This window comes from Taudactylus pleione, unplaced genomic scaffold (genome assembly GCF_031769625.1).
Source record: "Taudactylus pleione unplaced genomic scaffold, aTauple2 ptg000996l, whole genome shotgun sequence".
In the NCBI taxonomy this organism is placed as follows: domain Eukaryota; kingdom Metazoa; phylum Chordata; class Amphibia; order Anura; family Myobatrachidae; genus Taudactylus; species Taudactylus pleione.
Window position 1 is genome coordinate 295,001 of NW_028285397.1, and position 20,607 is coordinate 315,607.

A 20,607-nucleotide genomic window follows, 5' to 3' on the forward strand; every position below is an offset into this window, starting at 1 on the left:
TCGCAGTTGTGAATCAGGCCCCTAGTCCCAAATCCCTACTTCATAGGCTCTGTTGCAGACTGTAGATATATACGGTAATTGCTAAAATGCTCAAACACATAATCATTATATGCATGAGCAACGCCGAGACCACCTGTCAGTGGGAGATTCGCAATCACCCAATCAGAAGCGGTTCATTAGCGCTTTCAATCGTCATTATCATAATGTAATTGTACCTGGCTTCAACCACTCTCAGATGATGCAGGTGCGTATGTGCGTCTAGTGTATCCGTCTGGCCACAGTCGTAGTAACACACACTTATTATACTCTTATCACCTTCCCTCCCCGTCAGCCTCTCCAGACAATGGCGGACGTCAGTGCCAAAGTTGCGCAAATCTGCATAGCCGTATATTTGTGCGGACGGTTTTACTTGGTGTGTGCAGCGAGATTTTACCTAAGTTACACTACACAAACCAGACTAGTACTCATCACACTGTATCAGCCTCAGTATATCACAGCACTGGGATGTCAGGGAGGCTCCCGAAAATCGGGTGGTGCTTCTGGCCGCCCCACAAGAGAGGGCAAATCTCCCAGCCTGGCTGCCACCCCCCACATTTCCCCCAACACCACTTCCCCCACTTACCTGGCTAAAGTAAGCGGTCCGGAGGGGGCCGATGACGCGTTTCGCACTGAATCACCTCATCGGCAGGGACGGGGCCACAATCGCAGCACCGCACCACTCACCTATGCCGCCGCCTCGCCCCCTGATCCGCCAACATGGCTGCCCTCTCCTGGAGGGGGGCAGCCAAAAAGTCGGCAAGTATGATTCAAATCCCACTAATTACCTATCTGTGTGGAGTTTGTATGTGCACCCCGTGTTTGCATCCGTTTTCTCCAGGTGTTCCAGTTTCCTCCCACAATCTCCCCAAAAAATACCGGTAGGTTTATTGGCTTCAGACAAAAAAAAATTACCCCCGGTGGGTCTATCTACATGTGATGGGGAATATAGAGCGTAAGCTTACCGTGGCAGGGACTGATGTGAGTGACTGATATATTCCCTGTACAGCGCTGCGGAACATGTGTGCACTATATAAATTATTATTATTATCATTTATTTATATGGCGCCACAAGTGTTCCGCAGAACGATACAATACAGGACGTGGATAATATATATTGCTACATTAGTGACCATAACACCCAGATAAGCAACAGAGCATAAGCACCAAGTCAGGGCCGAAACTAGGATTTTTGTCACCAGGGGCAAGACAGTAATTTGGCGCCCCCCATGTAATTCCCCCTGCAGTAGTGCCCATATTGTAATGCCCCCATAGTAATGCCCATATGTTAATACCCCCATAGTAATGCCCCTGTAGTGCCCACCATACAGTAATGCCCCTGTAGTGCCCATGCTCCCATATTAATGCCCCTGTAGTGCCCATGCTTTCATAGTAATGCCCCTGTAGTGCCCATGCTCTCATAGTAATGCCCCTGTATTGCCCATGCCCCATAGTAATATCCCTGTAGTGCCCTTACAGTAATGTCCCTGTAGTGCTCATGCCCCCACAGTAATGCCCCTGTGGTAATGCCCCTGTAGTGCCCATGCCCCAATAGTAATGCCCCTGTAGTGCTCATGCCCCATTAGTAATGCCCCTTATTGCCTATGCCCCCATAGTAATGCCCCTGTGGTAATGCCCCTGCCCCCATAATAATGCCCCTGTAGTGCAGCTTATTAAAAAAAAAAATACTTACCTTGAACCCCGCTCCTGCATCCAGCGTCGCGTCCGGTCCGCCGGCTGCTCCTTGGAACTATGGGGGAGATGTCATGACGTCTCCCCCATAGTGCCCGTGGGGAGAGCCGGAAGCTGGAGTTCGGGAGAGAACTCCAGCCTCCGGCTCCGGCTACACCGCGTCGCTGCAGAGAAGGAGCCGGGCGCCCGCTGGTAATAAATATTACCAGCGGACATCCGGCTTGGAGCCTCTCTGCAGCGCCGGGCTGGAGGTCACTGGCACCAGGTACAGCGGCTCACCCGGTGCACGTGCACCTCCAGCCCCCCCCTAGTTGCGGCCCTGACCAAGTGTTAGGTGCCCTAGTGGGGGGTAAGAAGTAGATGAAAGTAAAGTAAGGAGAAACACGAGAGGGTAGAGGGCCCTGCTCGTAAGAGCTAAATAACTGTTAAGAAATAAATGATAATTATACGTCATATAGTGATTCTCTCTACCCACATTCTTAGAAATAAAAGGCTATAAATACCCGGTAGTAATGAATGGGCAGTAACTGCTCAGATCCTGTGAGTCAGTGCCGCTAATTTCACGGGACGCTTAGCATTACGGCCAAGATACAAACACATTCATTAGCTGCCAGCAATCACCAGACCCAACCCATTATGACCTCGTGATATAATGAAAGTTACTATGCAATTCAGTATTTTACTGGTAAGAAAAAGGAACAAATAATGATATACCTATAGATATATATAACGTGTATTTGGTGCAAATCTGATGCAGAATTAAAAACATCTATAAAATAGGGTATAAAGCAGCAATGGGCAATAAGCGTCCCTCCAGCTGTTGTTGAACTACAAATCCCAGCATGCCTTGAAACCGCATTAGCATGGCCAAATAGCAAAACTGTGACAGGGCATGCTGGGATGTGTAGTTCTACAACAGCTGGGGGGGGGCTTATTGCCCACCCTAGTATAAAATGTCACTATCAGGAATCCAAGGGATGAATATTGTGCCCCATATAATCCAGTTTTGCTAAATGTCCCTATTTACTTTCCATCCGTGACCCCTTTTCTTCAGTTCAACTTGTCAGTCCCCAAAACGGCTGCCCCCTTTGTGTGAAGACCGTGTGTAAACGTTAAAAAGAAATGTGGCAAAACTCATATATCAAACAAAAAGTGTCTTATCTGTAGCAGTTAGTTAATGATTGAATGAATCCCAATAGCTACAGGTGACGCACATTATGCCAGACAATCAGTGACACTGGTATCAGATTTCCCACCTGCGTGGAGGCGATGGTACTCAGTAACGTCTGATCAGTATAAAGACTCTTTGTGAATGATCCCAATCAGATGACGGCGTAAGATGAATACTGTATATATCCTGCACAAGTCAGTGCCAGGTGCTCCTGTCTGTTAGATTAGGGGTCCCGTGTGCTTACCGCATAACACTTTTTTAAACAAAAGCAAGAGACATTGAGCCCCACCCAGGATCCACCCAAACCACTCCCAAATTTACACAAATAATAAATTATTAGGAAGCCACACACTTTATTATATACACTACAACTCTTTTTGGGGTCTGCAAAACAGGACATTTGGTGGGGGAGGGGGTTATGCACATCACCCAATGTGCCCAGTACAGTCCCAAGCTTCTAGTACTGGGAATGCCTAGGTTCATAGAATTCGGAATCCTGTTGCACAGATGTGAAATAGCCCTTGTGCTCTACTTACAGTGACAGCAGATGTTTTCTTGGTTGGACCAATATTCATGAGTAGTAGTCCTGATTTTGATCAAACTGATCCGATCCTCTGTCCCCAGTAGGACTACGGCCTATTGGAAAGGGGGAATGGCTTTGCTGTAATGTGGGCGCGGTTGTGCATATTCAGCAAGATTTGCAATATTATGGGTATGGTTGGGACTGGGGAGAGTATCCATGATCTCATATCTCATAGATGTCATTGGCTTCTGGCTGCATTCTCAACACATTGCTTCATCCTTCATAATGGTATCAGGCGATTGTCACATCGCCATCATTAGTAGGAGTAGGAACCTATGGCTGCCACAACCTGTCTCCATCTGCCTATCCACCCTGAACGCATTCTCCCCCACCACTGAGGTTGAAGTTCGCACTCTTCTCTTGCTCTCTCCTCCCTCCACCTGCCCTTTTCATCCAATTACCGCTCACCTTCTCCACTCCTCTCTTGATGGATGCTCCCACCTTGGCCATCTCTTCATCCTCTCTCTCTCATCTGTCCATTCCTCCTTCATATTTGCCCTTGTGTTACCCATTCAGAAACCCTTGCTTGACGCATATTCTCTAACTTACTATCACCCTATATCCCTCTTTGCCTCCAAGATTCTTGAGCGGCTGGTCTATGGCCACTTCACCATGTTCCTCTGCTCCAATCCCTCCTGGACTGACTTCAGTCTGATTTTCCTGTTTCCCACTCCACTGAAACAGCCCTTTCTAAGGTCAGAAATGATTCTCTTACTGCCAAATCCAAGAGTCATTTCTCTTTACTCATCCTCCTTGAACTGTCTGCTGCCTTTGATACTGTGGTCTACCATCTCCTCCTTCAGAGCTTCCTTATTCTCTTTCTCTCTATCCTTTCATGGTGGACCTTTTACCACTCATACTGCTCCTTCACTTCCATCTCCACCTCTATCGGTTAGTGCCCCCCATGAGTCTGTACTTGGCACCTCACTTTCTCCCTTGAAGATCTTGTCAACTACTTTGGTCTCCAATACCATCCACATTTATCTTTCTTCCTCTGACCTCTCGCCCTCTGTCCTCTATCATGTATCTAAATGTCTCTCTGCCCAGCACTCAAACTATGTCCAAAATTTATTGTTTTCCACCATCTAGGTTTCCCTCACCACCCATCTATCTGTTGACAACACCATGATCTTCTCTGTACCTCCAAGTCTGCTGCATGGGTGTCATCCTTAACTCCTCTATCTCCTTCACTCTCCACAACCAACCTATCTCACTATCTTACCACTTCCAGCTATGCTTTATGCCTAGATCCAGACTGTACCTCACCATGGATGTCACCAAGACTCTGATCCATCCACTTGTCCCTACTGCAACCTCTTCCTTACTGGCCTTCCTCTCACTCACCTCTCACCTCTGCATTGTATACTTCATGCTGTTGCCCATCTCATGTAACCCTCCCGACACTCTGTGTCAGCCTCTCCCCTCTGCCAACTGCTTCACTGGCTCCTCAGAGTACAATTCATAACATAAAGCCCTTAAATTGCTCCACTCCCCCCCTGCAACTCTCCAACCTCTTTTTGGTTCACACAGCCTCCAACCCTCTCTGTTCCTCCACTGGCCTCCATCTCACCTCCTCTGACTCCTGCGTCTAAGATTCCTCCTGTGCTGCCACTCTGCTCTGGAAATCACTTCCCCGTCCTAGGAGACTTCTGTGTCCACACCTCCAGCCAAGCCCTTTAGATTCATCTCTGCATACAAGCCTACCCCTCTGACCTACCAACCTCTCTCCCAGGTCACCCTCCTGGGGGCCAAACCCGCTTCCATCATTATCTCCTCCTAACACTACCCTTTCCTCCAGTGCACCTACATTCTCCTTCCCTAGTCTCCACCAGGTTTATTGGAAGTTGATTTATTTCCTACTCCTCCCCCCTCTCAGTGCTTTGCTGTATCTAGCCATAGTGAGTCGCTCTACCCTACCCTCCCCTTCCTCCATACTTCATCCTGTCTCTGGGAGTGTCGTTGTGTTAGTGCTCCTATATTCTTCAATGCACTGATTTATAATTGTGTTGTTCAATCTGAAACCAAATGTCATAGTAAGATAATGAGAGAGAATGCAGTCAGTAACGTGAGCAGGGAACCTTTGTGTGTTATCCTGGGAAGATACCAGTGTGACCATATGGTAATTACAATTAGCCACGGAGGTACACACTGAGCACCTGATTCAGAGATGGACGCAATTCCGATGATTGCGGTGTGGAACGATTACTTTTGTACATGTGTGTGAGTCACACTGCGCATGTGTCAGGCTTCATTACTGACGGCGGTTGCAGTGAGGACTTGGACGCAGAGTGATTAACAATCAGGGAGCATTTGTGGGACGTAATAGGTGAATGGCGTCTCAGACCCAGGCGCGTCACCACCATTTTGGTTTGTGTCTGTAGCTACAACTGCGACATTATATGCAGTGATGAAGGGTCCTCTGACTTACATGAGACGGACATTGTGAGCGATCATGGGGTTGCTCAGAACATCAGTAATATGACAGATGGTGCGTCTGTGTATGCAAACCGATACTGGGCGCTCAATGTAAATCCCGGCAGCTGCGACATTTGCATATCTTCACACATCCGCTGCATACCGGATCGCAGCCGTAACAGGATTTGCATCCAGCTCTGAATCAAGCCCTGAGTTACACGTGGCATTACACATAGAGTTACACGTGGCATTACACATAGAGTTACACGTGGCATTACACACAGAGTTACACGTGGCATTACACATAGAGTTACACGTGGCTTTACACACAGAGTTACACGTTACACAGAGTTAGACGTTACACACAGTGTTACACGTGGCAATACACACTGAGTTACACGTGGCATTACACCTAGAGTTACATGTGACATTACACAAAGAGTTACACGTGGCATTACACACAGAGTTACACGTTACACACAGAGTTACACGTGGCATTACACACAGTTACACGTGGCATTACACATACAGTTACACGTGGCTTTACACATAGAGTTACACGTGGCATTAGACGTAGAGCTACACATGGCATTACACATAGAGCTACCCGCAGCATTACACACATAGTTACATATGGAGTTACACGAGGCATTACATACAGAGTTACACACGGAGTTACACATGGCATTACACATAGTTACATATGGAGTTACACGAGGCATTACACACAGAGTTACACGAGGCATTACACACAGAGTTACACACGGAGTTACACGTGGCATTACACACAGAGTTACACGAGGCATTACACACAGAGTTACACGTTACACAGAGTTACACGTTACACACAGCGTTACACGTGGCAATACACACAGAGTTACACGTGGCATTACACATAGAGTTACATGTGGCATTACACATAGAGTTACATGTGGCATTACACACAGAGTTACACGTTACACACAGAGTTACACGTGGCATTACACACAGAGTTACACGTGGCATTACACATAGAGTTACACGTGGCTTTACACATAGAGTTACACATGGCATTACACATAGAGTTACACGTGGCATTAGACGTAGAGCTACACATGGCATTACACATAGAGCTACCCGCGGCATTACACACATAGTTACATATGGAGTTACACGAGGCATTACACACAGAGTTACAAGAGGCATTACACACAGAGTTACACACGGAGTTACACATGGCATTACACATAGAGTTACACGTGGCAGTAGACGTAGAGCTACACATGGCATTACACATAGAGCTACCCGCGGCATTACACACATAGTTACATATGGAGTTACACGAGGCATTACACACAGAGTTACACACAGAGTTACACGTGGCATTACACACAGAGTTACACACGGAGTTACACATGGCATTACACACATAGTTACATATGGAGTTACACGAGGCATTACACACAGAGTTACATGAGGCATTACACACAGAGTTACACACGGAGTTACACGTGGCATTACACGCAGAGTTACACATGGAGTTACATATGGCATTACACATGGAGTTACACGTGGCACTACACACAGAGTTACATATGGAGTTACACGAGGCATTACACACAGAGTTACACAAGGCATTACACACAGAGTTACACACAGAGTTACACGTGGCATTACACACAGAGTTACACGAGGCATTACACACAGAGTTACACATGGAGTTACACATGGCATTACACACATAGTTACATATGGAGTTAAACGAGGCATTACACACAGAGTTACATCAGGCATTACACACAGAGTTACACGAGGCATTACAAATGGCATTACACACATAGTTACATATGGAGTTACATGAGGCATTACACACAGAGTTACACGATGAATTACACACAGAGTTACACATGGAGTTACACGTGGCATTACACACAGAGTTACACACGGAGTTACACGTGGCATTACACACATAGTTACATATGGAGTTACACGAGGCATTACACACAGAGTTACACGAGGCATTACACACAGAGTTATACACGGAGTTACACGTGGCATTACACGCAGAGTTACACATTGAGTTACATATGGCATTACACATGGAGTTACACATGGCATTAAACACGGAGTTACATATGGAGTTACACGTGGCATTACACACAGAGTTACAGACGGAGTTACACGAGGCATTACACACAGAGTTACACGAGGCATTACACAGAGAGTTACATATGGAGTTACACGAGGCATTACACACAGAGTTACATATGGAGTTACACGAGGCATTACACACAGAGTTACACAAGGCATTACACACAGCGTTACACGAGGCATTACACACAGAGTTACACGTGGCATTACACGCAGAGTTACACATGGAGTTACATATGGCATTACACGTGGCATTACACACAGAGTTACATATGGAGTTACACGTGGCATTACACACAGAGTTACATATAGAGTTACACGAGGCATTACACACAGAGTTACATATGTAGTTACACGTGGCATTACACACAGAGTTACACACAGAGTTACACAAGGCATTACACACAGAGTTACACGTGGCATTGCACACAGAGTTACATATGGAGTTACACGTGGCATTACACAGAGTTACATATGGAGTTACACGAGGCATTACACACAGAGTTACATATGTAGTTACACGTGGCATTACACACTGAGTTACACAAGGCATTACACACAGAGTTACATATGTAGTTACACGTGGCATTACACACTGAGTTACACAAGGCATTACACACAGAGTTACATATGTAGTTACACATGGCATTACACACATAGTTACATATGGAGTTAAACGAGGCATTACACACAGAGTTACATGAGGCATTACACACAGAGTTACACGAGGCATTACACATGGCATTACACACATAGTTACATATGGAGTTACACGAGGCATTACACACAGAGTTACACGAGGCATTACATATGGCATTACACACATAGTTACATATGGAGTTACACGAGGCATTACACACAGAGTTACACACGGAGTTACACATGGCATTACACACAGAGTTACATATGTAGTTACACGTGGCATTACACACTGAGTTACACACAGAGTTACAAGTGGCATTACACACAGAGTTACATATGGAGTTACACGTGGCATTACACATAGATTTACATATGGAGTTACACGAGGCATTACACACAGAGTTACATATGTAGTTACACATGGCATTACACACTGAGTTACACAAGGCATTACACACAGAGTTACATATGTAGTTACACAAGGCATTACACACAGAGTTACACACGGAGTTACACATGGCATTACACACATAGTTACATATGGAGTTACACGTGGCATTACACACAGAGTTATACACAGAGTTACACATGGCATTACACACATAGTTACAGACGGAGTTACACGAGGCATTACACACAGAGTTACACGAGGCATTACACACATAGTTACAGACGGAGTTACACGAGGCATTACACACAGAGTTACACGAGGCATTACACAGAGAGTTACATATGGAGTTACACGAGGCATTACACACAGAGTTACACGAGGCATTACACACAGAGTTACACGAGGCATTACACACAGAGTTACATATGGAGTTACACGAGGCATTACACAGAGTTACACACGGAGTTACATGAGGCATTGCACACAGAGTTACATATGTAGTTACACAAGGCATTACACACAGAGTTACACACGGAGTTACAATAACATAGGATGTCCAGGAGTCCCTGTCCTGGGAGTGCAGCTATACCGGTGGCTCATGTCTCTCATCACATCTGTGTAATCTCATTTCTTCTCTCCGTAGGACGATACTGAACCATACTTCATTGGCATCTTCTGTTTTGAGGCTGGCATCAAGATCATAGCCCTGGGCTTTGTATTTCACAAAGGCTCGTACCTCCGGAACGGCTGGAATGTCATGGATTTCGTGGTTGTGCTGACAGGGTAGGTGACTGTCTCTATACTAGACCTTTACGCCTGTCTGGAAGCCTGAACGCTGTTGTTATTTGCATGGGGTGTTATTGCTGCATTATCTGTCCGGGAGCTGTGGTTTTACTAATAACTATTGTATGAGCTGTTCTGTACATCTATTGGTGTATCTAGCCTGCAGCGTGCTCTCACCATGGAAGGCTTTGCAATAAGTCATGTGATGTTGGAGGGTCCTGTTTATTGACTACACAAAAATGGCAGACAGATCAGCCGGGTGTTAGAGGTTCTTATTCTTACCATTGGGAAAATGCATATGAAAACTCACACACACACACACACACACGAAAACGCACACACACACGCACACACACACAAAAAAGCACACGCGCACACACACACACAAAAACGCACATGCGCACACACACACACACAAAAACGCACATGCGCACACACACACACACACACACACGCACACACACATACAAAAGCACACGCGCACACACACACACAAAAACGCACATGCGCACACACACAATCATAGTTAAGAATGTAACATCACAGGGGGAACATAAAATGGTAATTGACGCCTCTTATCACTTTTCGCTTAAAATTATCAGAATATTCATTGTCCCTTTTCACAAGCAGGACCGTAATAACATGGGCGCACTGTATGTAGCACAGATGTAGGACAGACCATTGATAGGGGCCTCGTTTAACCTTTGTTGATTCTGGACCATGTGATTAATCTGCGTGATGAATGAGGATAAACCAGGCAGTGTTACAGGGGAATCCGGAACAGTTGATGCGGGTGCTCCTAAAGCAATAGTCATAGTAATGTCAATGGACGCGTTTACCTTGTATAACCTTTGCAACCTACCCTTGAAAAAGTCCCTATATGGGACGAAACGCGTTGGGCCATTACCACAATTGAGAACGTGACTTTTTAATTTTATTACCCTTAGACCATATATTTATAGGTTCTGTATGTTGCCATCATTATCTCTCTGACACTTATATTGCTGAATCAGGCAAAAGTGCAGAACAATAAATGTTTTAACCCCTCCATATACTTAGTGCTCTGTCACGGTATCATGGACCTTGTGTCCCCTGCCCCTCATACCCACACTTAAACAACCACACACGAGAGTGCATTTGGTGGACCAGCAGGATCACGTCAGGACCCGGGTAAGTCTTGCATGTTATCTACCCCTTGCACCTGATACTGCAGTTTGTTTTTTGTGAATTCTTGAGATGGAGTGGCAGTTATTGAGGTGGAGTGGCAGTTATTGAGATGGAGTGGCAGTTATTGAGATGGAGTGGCAGTTATTGAGGTGGCATGGCAGTTATTGAGGTGGAGTGGCAGTTATTGAGGAGGAGTGGCAGTTATTGAGATGGGGTGGCAGTTATTGAGATGGAGTGGCAGTTATTGAGGTGGAGTGGCAGTTATTGAGGTGGAGTGGCAGTTATTGAGATGGAGTGGCAGTTATTGAGATGGAGTGGCAGTTATTGAGGTGGAGTGGCAGTTATTGAGATGGAGTGGCAGTTATTGAGATGGAGTGGCAGTTATTGAGGTGGCATGGCAGTTATTGAGGTGGAGTGGCAGTTATTGAGGAGGAGTGGCAGTTATTGAGATGGGGTGGCAGTTATTGAGGTGGAGTGGCAGTTATTGAGGTGGAGTGGTAGTTATTGAGATGGAGTGGCAGTTATTGAGGTGGAGTGGCAGTTATTGAGATGGAGTGGCAGTTATTGAGGTGGAGTGGCAGTTTCCTCATACAGAAACCATTTGGAGAGGGGTGAACACATCTTCACCACGTCACCGTATACCAGGAAATTTAAACATCATCCAGCATAAGAATCTAATTATATACAGACGAACACACTGCCTAGAGTTTTAGTATACCAGCTTTTACCACCAGGACCGAGGTTATAAAGAACACCCACCCTACAGTAATCCAAAGGTGGTTCACACCAGGACTGGGAATCTATAGATTAAGGGCCTGATTCAGAGCTGAACGCTCTGACAGAGTGCTCGCTCTGAATCAGGGCCCTCCTCCATGAAAATGGAGCGGCATCCTGGCCGCTCGCATAGCTGTGGGTGACCACCCACAGCATATGCGAGCGGCCATGATGATGGTCGCGATGATCTTGACCATCGCGACCATCGGGCTTGCGACGGAGACCCTGCGGTAGGGTCTCGCTGCCGCAAGCCCTGGAGTGATTCTGGCTCTATCAGAGCCAAAATCACTCCCACTGACATCACTAGTGATGTCAGTGGGGCCGGCTTCAGACGGTAGGCGTTCCCATGGGAACGCCTCCGTCTGGCAGGCACGCCCACCAAAGGGGGCGTGCTGTCAATCAACATCGAAAGCACGCCCCCTTTGGTGCGAGACCCGGAGCGATGGAGAGCCCGTCGCTCGCCGGGTCTCGCGCATGCGCACGACGGAGCTCCCTCCATCGTGCGCATGCACAGTGGGGGAACATTGACCCGCTTGCGAGCGTCCTGCGATTGCGAGCGGGTCTGAATGACCCCCTCTGGGTGCAAAGTTCAGCAGCAGCAGGGGGGGTACTCTGTGACCCCCGGGATATGCTCTGTAGGAGGGGAAGGGGGTAATGCCACGGGACGGTTTCTACATCGCGGGCATTTAGTATAAAAGTGATACTTTCTTATATTGATTAAGCGGAAATGTACGAGATGCATAATTTGTGTTCTAAACTGAATACGAAACTACGTATTTAACCACCCACAAGGGAATTGCTCTGGGCTGTTAGGATAGATTGTGCTTATGCCTTGCTGTGCGAGCGGCTGCCTTAACGTCACTTAGCTGAATTTCCATACACTGGGAGCGAACGGCCGCATCTAGCGAGCGGGTCTGAATCAGGTCCAGTATTCTTAAGCCGCGTATCCACTTGCCGATTAAGCAGAGCGATTGAATGATTACGACATCAGAATCGTTCAATTGCTCATTAATTGTGCATGAATCGGGCATGAAAATTTCAAAAACGACCGCTCCCATTGGTCGTTTTCCACATCAATCATCACCTGAACATTCCGGTCAATCTGCAGATAACGACACATTGGCCATGTTCGGGGATGAGAGAGGGTGCCTGCACCGAAAGTCATATCGGTCAGTGTATGCACCACAGGGGATGAGGAACGACTGTACCAATGTTGTAATCGTACTGTCGTTACCCCATCGCCTAATGGATTTGCATCTTAAGGCACAAATGCGCCCGCGATGTCGGCTGACACAAACCGCTACGTCACAGCCCAGGTGGCAGACCGAAGAGGAGATCAGTTGTACACAGGTGCATAAATTATTTCTTCTTTAAAAGAACAGGGGTTAAGAAAAACTGGTAGCGATGGCCGACCTAACAAGCCCCCTGACGTGTGTCCCCCCCTGACAAGACAGAAGGAATCCGGTAATCTGCGCTCTGCTCTTTGCAGTACAGTCATTAACGCTTCTTGTGCCAAATAGGATAATAAACCAGTGCTGCGCCATACCCACCGCGCCGTCTGTGGAAATGATAGGTTCTGATAGTACGTGGTTCTGAAGGCTCCTCTGGGTGTAGATGATGGGTAAACGTTTAACAGCCTATGGTTATCTCTGCTGATAAAGAGAGAGGAAGATCTGTGCTGCTGTATGGATTGCGGACTACCCTCTGTGCGCTTCCAATCTGTTCCTTCTATTTACAAACGCGGCAACGTAATAATGTTCTGTTCTTATACCATAATTCTGCTCATACGTGGGCTTATATAGAGCAACAACAGGCACGTGTAGTGCCTCACCCTTTGTTATGACGCACGCCTCCCGTGACGTACATGGTGGGAGACCTCATGTGACCTGTTTTCATTTGGACACGACAGAAGGAAAGACGCTCACAATACGGAATAAGCAATTTTGCGCATTACAAAAGTGTATCACAAAGTAAGTGCGCACTCTGCGTCGGTCACCTTTAGCCAGTCAGTCTGTACGCACCAGTGACCTTGCCAGAGAGAGGCGCTAATGTTTATAGCAGACATATAGGCCCTGATCCTGAGACGTAAAACAATCCGCGCACAATGTAGTTGAGCGATTTTTTAGCGCAGGCGCAAATGTGTAAAAGTCCCTACGGCGCATACGTGAAATGTAGTGGACGCACAAAGATGCTGCTGCGATCGGGACAGACGGTATCAGAAATGGGGCGAGAAAGTGATGGGCGCTCCTGGGGGGTGCAGACGCAGGCATCTACACCAGGGGACGAGCTGATACCAGCATTTGTATATTATCGTAGCCGCGACTTGCGACTCATCTCATGCGAAAAAATATCACGCGCGTCCTAGCTTATCCCTGTATTCAATTCCAAAGGACGCGATAATGCGTTCCGGTGAAACATAAACAGGTGAAAAATGTTGTCAGATATGTGGAAATCATCCTGACACCCCCCAAAAGATGCACTGACATGGGGGATCACTATGGATACCCCCGAATAGCCCTGCTGGAAGTATTTGGGGTGCTTAAATGCTCTCAATTGGTGCTATTTTGCGTCTTTGCACAAGTGGTGAAGAATAGCATGTAGCAGTTTTTTTGGCAAAAATAAGTCCCAGCAAATTTGGGGTACATGAAAATGGGTGCAAGCATGGTTAAAAATTGCTAAAGTGGGTTCTTAAATTTTTTTAAAAACGCACCTTCAGCGAGCACCTGCAATATAGAAAACACCTCCCCCGTACTTGCAAACCTCTGCAAAGACTATTTCACTAGTTTTAAAGTTTGTACCCCAACTTTGAACTTTTACGCCCCTTTTTCAAAGTCATTTTTTGATATGTTTTTTTAATTCTTTTTGGATTTTTTTTTTACGCTGTTTACCTTTGGGGACCTGTCCTAAGAGTTTCCCCAACTTTGCACCCCAAAACCGCAATTCTGCACTTTTTTCTGACAGCTATTCATAGGTGCAAATTTTCCGCCGCGTACATTGCATTGCGTTTTCGCACCAGCGAAAAGTCGCAACAATTGAATACGGGGATAAGTTTCCGCTGGCGAAATGATGTCACCAGTGAAACTTTTTTGCAAAAAAACGGCTTTTCGACGTTAACTGAATATGGCCCTAAGTGTTGCACTACTATAAGTTTCAGCATGCCCTGTCAGCCATTGGCTGCAGTGTTTAGACCAATGTGTGACCAAGCTGTGGTTCTTGTGCAACTACAGCCAAAAGCTGTCCAGGCAAGCTTGGACTTGTAGTTCTACAACAGCTGTAGTGCCTTAAGTTACCTCGGCCTGCCTTATAGGCGCAGAAGGCCCGTGACATAAATTTGTAATTAGCGGAAGTGACTCAATGATTGTTGCATGGCGGAGACATTATGAATGCGGTATAAATATGGCGGTATAAATATGTCATTGGCGGAAGTGACTCAATGATTATTGCATGGCGGAGACATTATGAATGCGCTCTAGGAGGCGGGTGACCCGCTGCCTCTATACAGTGGTCAGGAGGCCGGAGACATGACTAGCGTACTGGAAATGCAGCTATGACGTGCTGGTTTCTGCTTTTATTAGTTTACTCGCAGCCGGACTGACTGTACAACACGAGCCCCGGAATCCTGGATGTGTGGGGGACGCCGCGATAAGGGTGCAGATAGCCCCCAAACAAATTCTCCACTCAGTGGCCGATTCATTTCCACATGTTTCAAATTGTTGTTTTCCAGCAGATCTTCCATTTGCTTTGCTGACAGAACAGCGCTGTAGAACACGCTGACGCTAGATAAATATAAGATAATAATAACGCAGCTCCCAGCATTTGAAAAAGGAAAATCAGGACAAAAATAAACCCTGCTACTAATATGGCTGCGCCAGGCGTACAATTCCCCCGACTCCGCCAACCCTACATTTTACCGGAGCCGCGCAACGCAACTTTCATATCAAACACAGGACTGTTATGAGGTTTACTAAATATAACAATAATTATACTATTACATTTCGCAATGTTCCTGTTCAATTTCTGGTCTCCAGGTGCCAGATCTGGGCTCCCAATTATGAATTATGGCTCATTACATTTCACAGAGGACAAAACGTATGGTAGTATGGCGACTTCTAAGTTGCACAAATCGCAGCGATTTCCCAGTGGTTTTGGCCTCCGAATTGCCAGGTATAATAGCTGGCGGTTTGGCATCTGAGATTAAAACCGCACATCGCCGGGGGCTTGGTGTATATCAGCATGTTTGTGGAGGTTTTTCTAAAAGTAAAAAAAAAAGCATAACCCCAACTTCCTCCCCCTGCCAGCGCCGCAAACCTGGGCTGGTGGTGGTGACGTCAGGGAGCATAGTCACGTTACCGCTGACCGCCAACACTGGTGACACTATAGCAGGGAAAGGCGCTGAGGAGCAGGACATTCCCTAAAACGTGTCTACATCTAATATGAAGTATCTGCAATTTATATTTATCTCTGCTGCTTATTTTGCTTTCTTATTTATATACTTTCATTCGCTTGTTGAATTTTTGGAAACTTTCTTGAATTTGCTTCGGCTGTTCCTCATCTCATCGTCTTCTTCTCTATTCTTCCCCTTCATATATTATTACGTGCTGCTGTCCCAGACACTCTATGTTCACATAAAACGGGGATGCGGTGGGGGCAGGGGGGATTCCTTTAGGAAAAATTGGTAAAGTGGACCTGTCACCATTAGTTACCATGATGCATGTTTATCGGAGATATCTCTTATTAATTCCATAAGTCCTTCATTATTTTGCTGTTTATGTTGTTGTCCCCCCATCCCATAGTCCATGGCATTGTGTGGAAATGAGATGAAGGTCAAAGGTGCCGCAGGCGTTCCGGTGTCAGGTGGCTCCTGGCGCGGTAGCTCAGGGCAAAGAATGAAAGCTCTGTTATTAATGTCCCTTTCTTAGTTGGGGATCTGTTACCTACACACAATGGGCCTGATTAAGAGCCGGTCGCTATTTGCGCTCGCTCGTCCAGAAAATAGGGGTGGCTATTCAAATGAACCGTTCGCTGTTTGCGGTCTGTTCACGCCTCTAGGCCTGAACGAGCGAACAAAACTTGCGGTCGTTTTTTGGGAAACTACACCCTCTGGCTGCTCGCATCCTACGTCATGTCTGCTATTTATTAGATTAATCGAGTACATCGAACAGGGTATTAACTGCTCGCTATTCTTGTGGTTGGTTTTTGCTACTACAATTTTGCGAGCAGTTGTGGCTATAAAATAACCCAGTGACGTGGTCAATGACGCTGCTGGTTTACATATGCACACCCATAAAACGCCCGTTTTGACCTTTAAGCACGCCTGCGTTCTGATCTCCACTCCCCGTTTTCAAGCACCTTCCCCTGTTACCACCCACATACGCCTCATCCTGTCACTCAAATTAGCAGGCATTCGCTATTTTGCGAGCACATGAGTTTCGGCCTCACTGACTGGTTCGCGCATGCGTATAACGATCCGTACGCATGCGCAGTTGGGCAAACATCGCTCGGAGCGAACGAGCTGCCGCTTACGAGTGGCTCTGAATCAGGCCCAATATCCATGTATGTATGTATGTATATATGGGCATTATATAAGGAAACATGTTACTCCTATCTCATGTGAAACAGTTCTAAATACAGTTTGAAATGTATATTTTTTGTCATATATGAATATTAATGAGAATGAGGACAGCCCATGTGCAGTCAGGAGCATTGCTTACTACGGGTGGCCATCGAAGGGTCTACTACCATCAATGGTCCCAACTGTGTTTTACATCGATGGCATCAAACCATCAATGTACATTGGTGGCATTTAATCATTGATGGTCATTCCTGCTGCCAGTCACGGGAAGGCGACGGGCCAATCAGGAATGGGGGTGGCCAAGCAACGCAACAGGGTCAGGGCTAAGCTCCGCGGGGCCGGGAGAAAACAAATCATTGACGCATCTCTGCCATCGATGGTGGAGAACTATCATACATCTGCCATCGAAGGCAAAAACATCAGCCACCATTGGCAGACCATCGATTATTGCTAACCATAGATGGTCAATGGCCACCCATACCTGCAGGAAGTATTCCTGCTTCCATGACAGGCTCCTGATTGGCTCTCTCATCTCACATGATATTAAGGTCACATGATCTTCATTCCCCCCCAAAACCCCCACCACACACACACACACACACAGCTAACAAATGGGGCATTGCATAAGATAGTACCAGTCAAGGGCGCTGATTTACTGAGTGTTGACGGTTTTGAAAAACCAACATTTAGTGCATCAGCCTCAAAGAGGTGCTGACAGGTGTTATATGATCCTATGTTAGTACATGATATGATACAGTTATGATACAGTTTCAGTTTTGTTCAGATTGTACTATTGACGTCAGATGTGTCAAAACAAGTAACTACATGACTGGTGCTCTAAGAAGGGAGAGTCTATATGGGGGAACATTGGTAGATAAAAAGTGAGTGAAATAGCTGCAAAGACCTCTTTCTGATATCTGACCACTAAGTACAATTGTTTGCTAAATACATGATCTAATAGAGTGCACCTTGCATGTACCTTTACTGCGCCCTCTACCGTCTACGGGTACTGTATATAACATTTAAGCCTCTATAATTATTATGACATATTAGGCAGCGCTGTACAGAGACACTGTAATCATTCCTCTATCTGATGAGCAGTGACACTGTAGCTGGTACCACGCTGCCCCCTGTACCTGCCCCCTGTACCTGCCCCCTGTACCTGCCCCCTGTACCTGCCCCTGTACCTGCCCCCTGTACCTGCCCCCTGTACCTGCCCCCTGTACCTGCCCCCTGTACCTGCCCCTTGTACCTGCCCCTTGTACCTGCCCCCTGTACCTGCCCCCTGTACCTGCCCCTTGTACCTGCCCCCTGTACCTGCCCCCTGTACCTGCCCCCTGTACTTGCCCCCTGTACCTGCCCCCTGTACTTCTGGCTCCTATGCCCTGGGAGAAAGAGACGCTATTTTCAGCATCTTATAACTGGGAAGCGAGCTGTGCGCTCAGGGAAGGAGGGGTCCTCTAATGAGTCCCGGTATTGGGATTTCTGGCAGCTGTGAATGTATATATACTGAATACAGAAATTATAGTCATATACTGAACAAAACAAGTAGAAATGATGAGCCCAGTACCCACCGAACCCCCCCCCTCATCCATTCTCTACAAATAATTAACATGACAGCTGTATTAACTTCTCTTTATTAAGATCCAAGTATATTTTTATTTTCTGCAATGGTTTGTTAGTTTATCACGCTGCCCCCTCCTCTCCCCATTATCCAGGGATCGCTCGCTGCAGATTTGATGCCTCTGTAATGGAGAATGGGTTTGGGGGGGGGGGTTAAAGAAAGAAATATAATCGTGAGAAAACACATAATCATTGCGGCAGCGTAATTCCAGCACCAGCCTCCATTCAGTTGTCCTTTGATTTGGGCCAAGAAGATATTTTTAGTTTGGTTTGATTGGCGGCTGTTGGGTTATTTTTACCAACCTGTGGATCATGGTAATACGCTCGGGACCCGGGGATTATTTTCTGAAGCTGGGAATTTGGAGCGATAAGCTTAGAGGGTCTGCAGTTTGCTCAGCCCCAGTCCCTGCCTTTGTATTCAGGCGCCCATGCTGCTGCCCTTTGGGGGGTGTCTGCACAGACCCCAGAAGCACTGATGTGCTGTGTTTTCAGTTGCAATGCAAACTTAACGCTAATAAATAATCGCATGGACAACAAGAGCTGCCGTAACATGTGGTCATCCATCTACTGATGTCAGTATATAACTATAACTAGTACGGAGGTATTGTGATCAGACTACCAGTATGAGGCCGTGAAATCCAGCAGTAACCAGCCAGCGCCCCAACCAGTGCCAACAAAATGGCTTCCAACCCGCTCCCTCTAATCGTGCACAATGGATGTATGAAATAGACACTTCTTTGCTGCTCTTGCAATCTGAGTGCAGCGTTCGCAGACGCTGTCTCTGATCACCATCGTAAGCATCACGACCGATGGTCTGGAGCTTTCCTTAGCCTGGCCGGTGCCTGGTCACTTACGGGGCCAGGAAATCTGGCCTTTACCCTCCCAAAAAGAAACCGTGGGCGACACGTTAATCATGCTGCGACTAGGGGGGACTGCGAGCGAGATCGCAGGACCCGTTCTGCACATGTGCAGGCCCCTAAACATCGGAGATGTACGCTAACCATCGGGTCCTAAATCAGGCCCCAAGTCAGCCAACGACACTGTTAGCACGGCTTCATTTCTGATCGGACGCTCACTCACGCCACCGAGAGACAAAGAAAAAACGTAGGGAGTCTAAAAACCTGCACTATAGTAAATATACTCCGTAGTCTCAGGGTATCCGCTAACTCTGCTATATCATCAAGCCTGTACGCGTATTTCCAACAATCAGGGCATTCCCACAGCCTGTACTCAGCACCCGCACACACCGAGTGGCGAACAAGTTAGGGGTCAGTTATGGGTTTTTTTGCAATTTTGGTATAGTGGCAATAATAATAATTAATATCGCTGAGGACAGGGGAGAACATTTGTTCCAACATAACTTGCTAAGTATTGAACAGTATAATGCTTAATTCTCTCTGACCAGCCTGCGATCTCCTGACAATTAAAGTGAAATATGCCTAATGTCATTTTATTAATTTTCATAATGGACATAGCTTTCAGGTAGTTTTGGAGTATTCACCATATATTGCTGTTTAATGATAGTACCGAGAGCATCTTACTGCTGTACAGTGCAGGGGAGAGAATTCATAGCATCCAATTTTACTTTCTCTGTTCTATTCCCTTGATGCTCAGCTGGGTGGATGATG

The 20,607-nt window shown here is 46.5% G+C and overlaps 1 protein-coding gene across 1 annotated transcript in view; it reads left to right on the top strand.

Moving 5' to 3' along the window:
• CACNA1B (calcium voltage-gated channel subunit alpha1 B) overlaps positions 1–20,607 on the top strand; it is a 364,867-nt gene that overhangs the window by 58,403 nt on the left and 285,857 nt on the right. Inside the window, exon 4 of the mRNA XM_088460941.1 lies at positions 9,704–9,843. Coding sequence (XP_088317067.1) covers positions 9,704–9,843 — 140 coding nt within the window. The remainder of the gene's footprint in view (positions 1–9,703; positions 9,844–20,607) is intronic.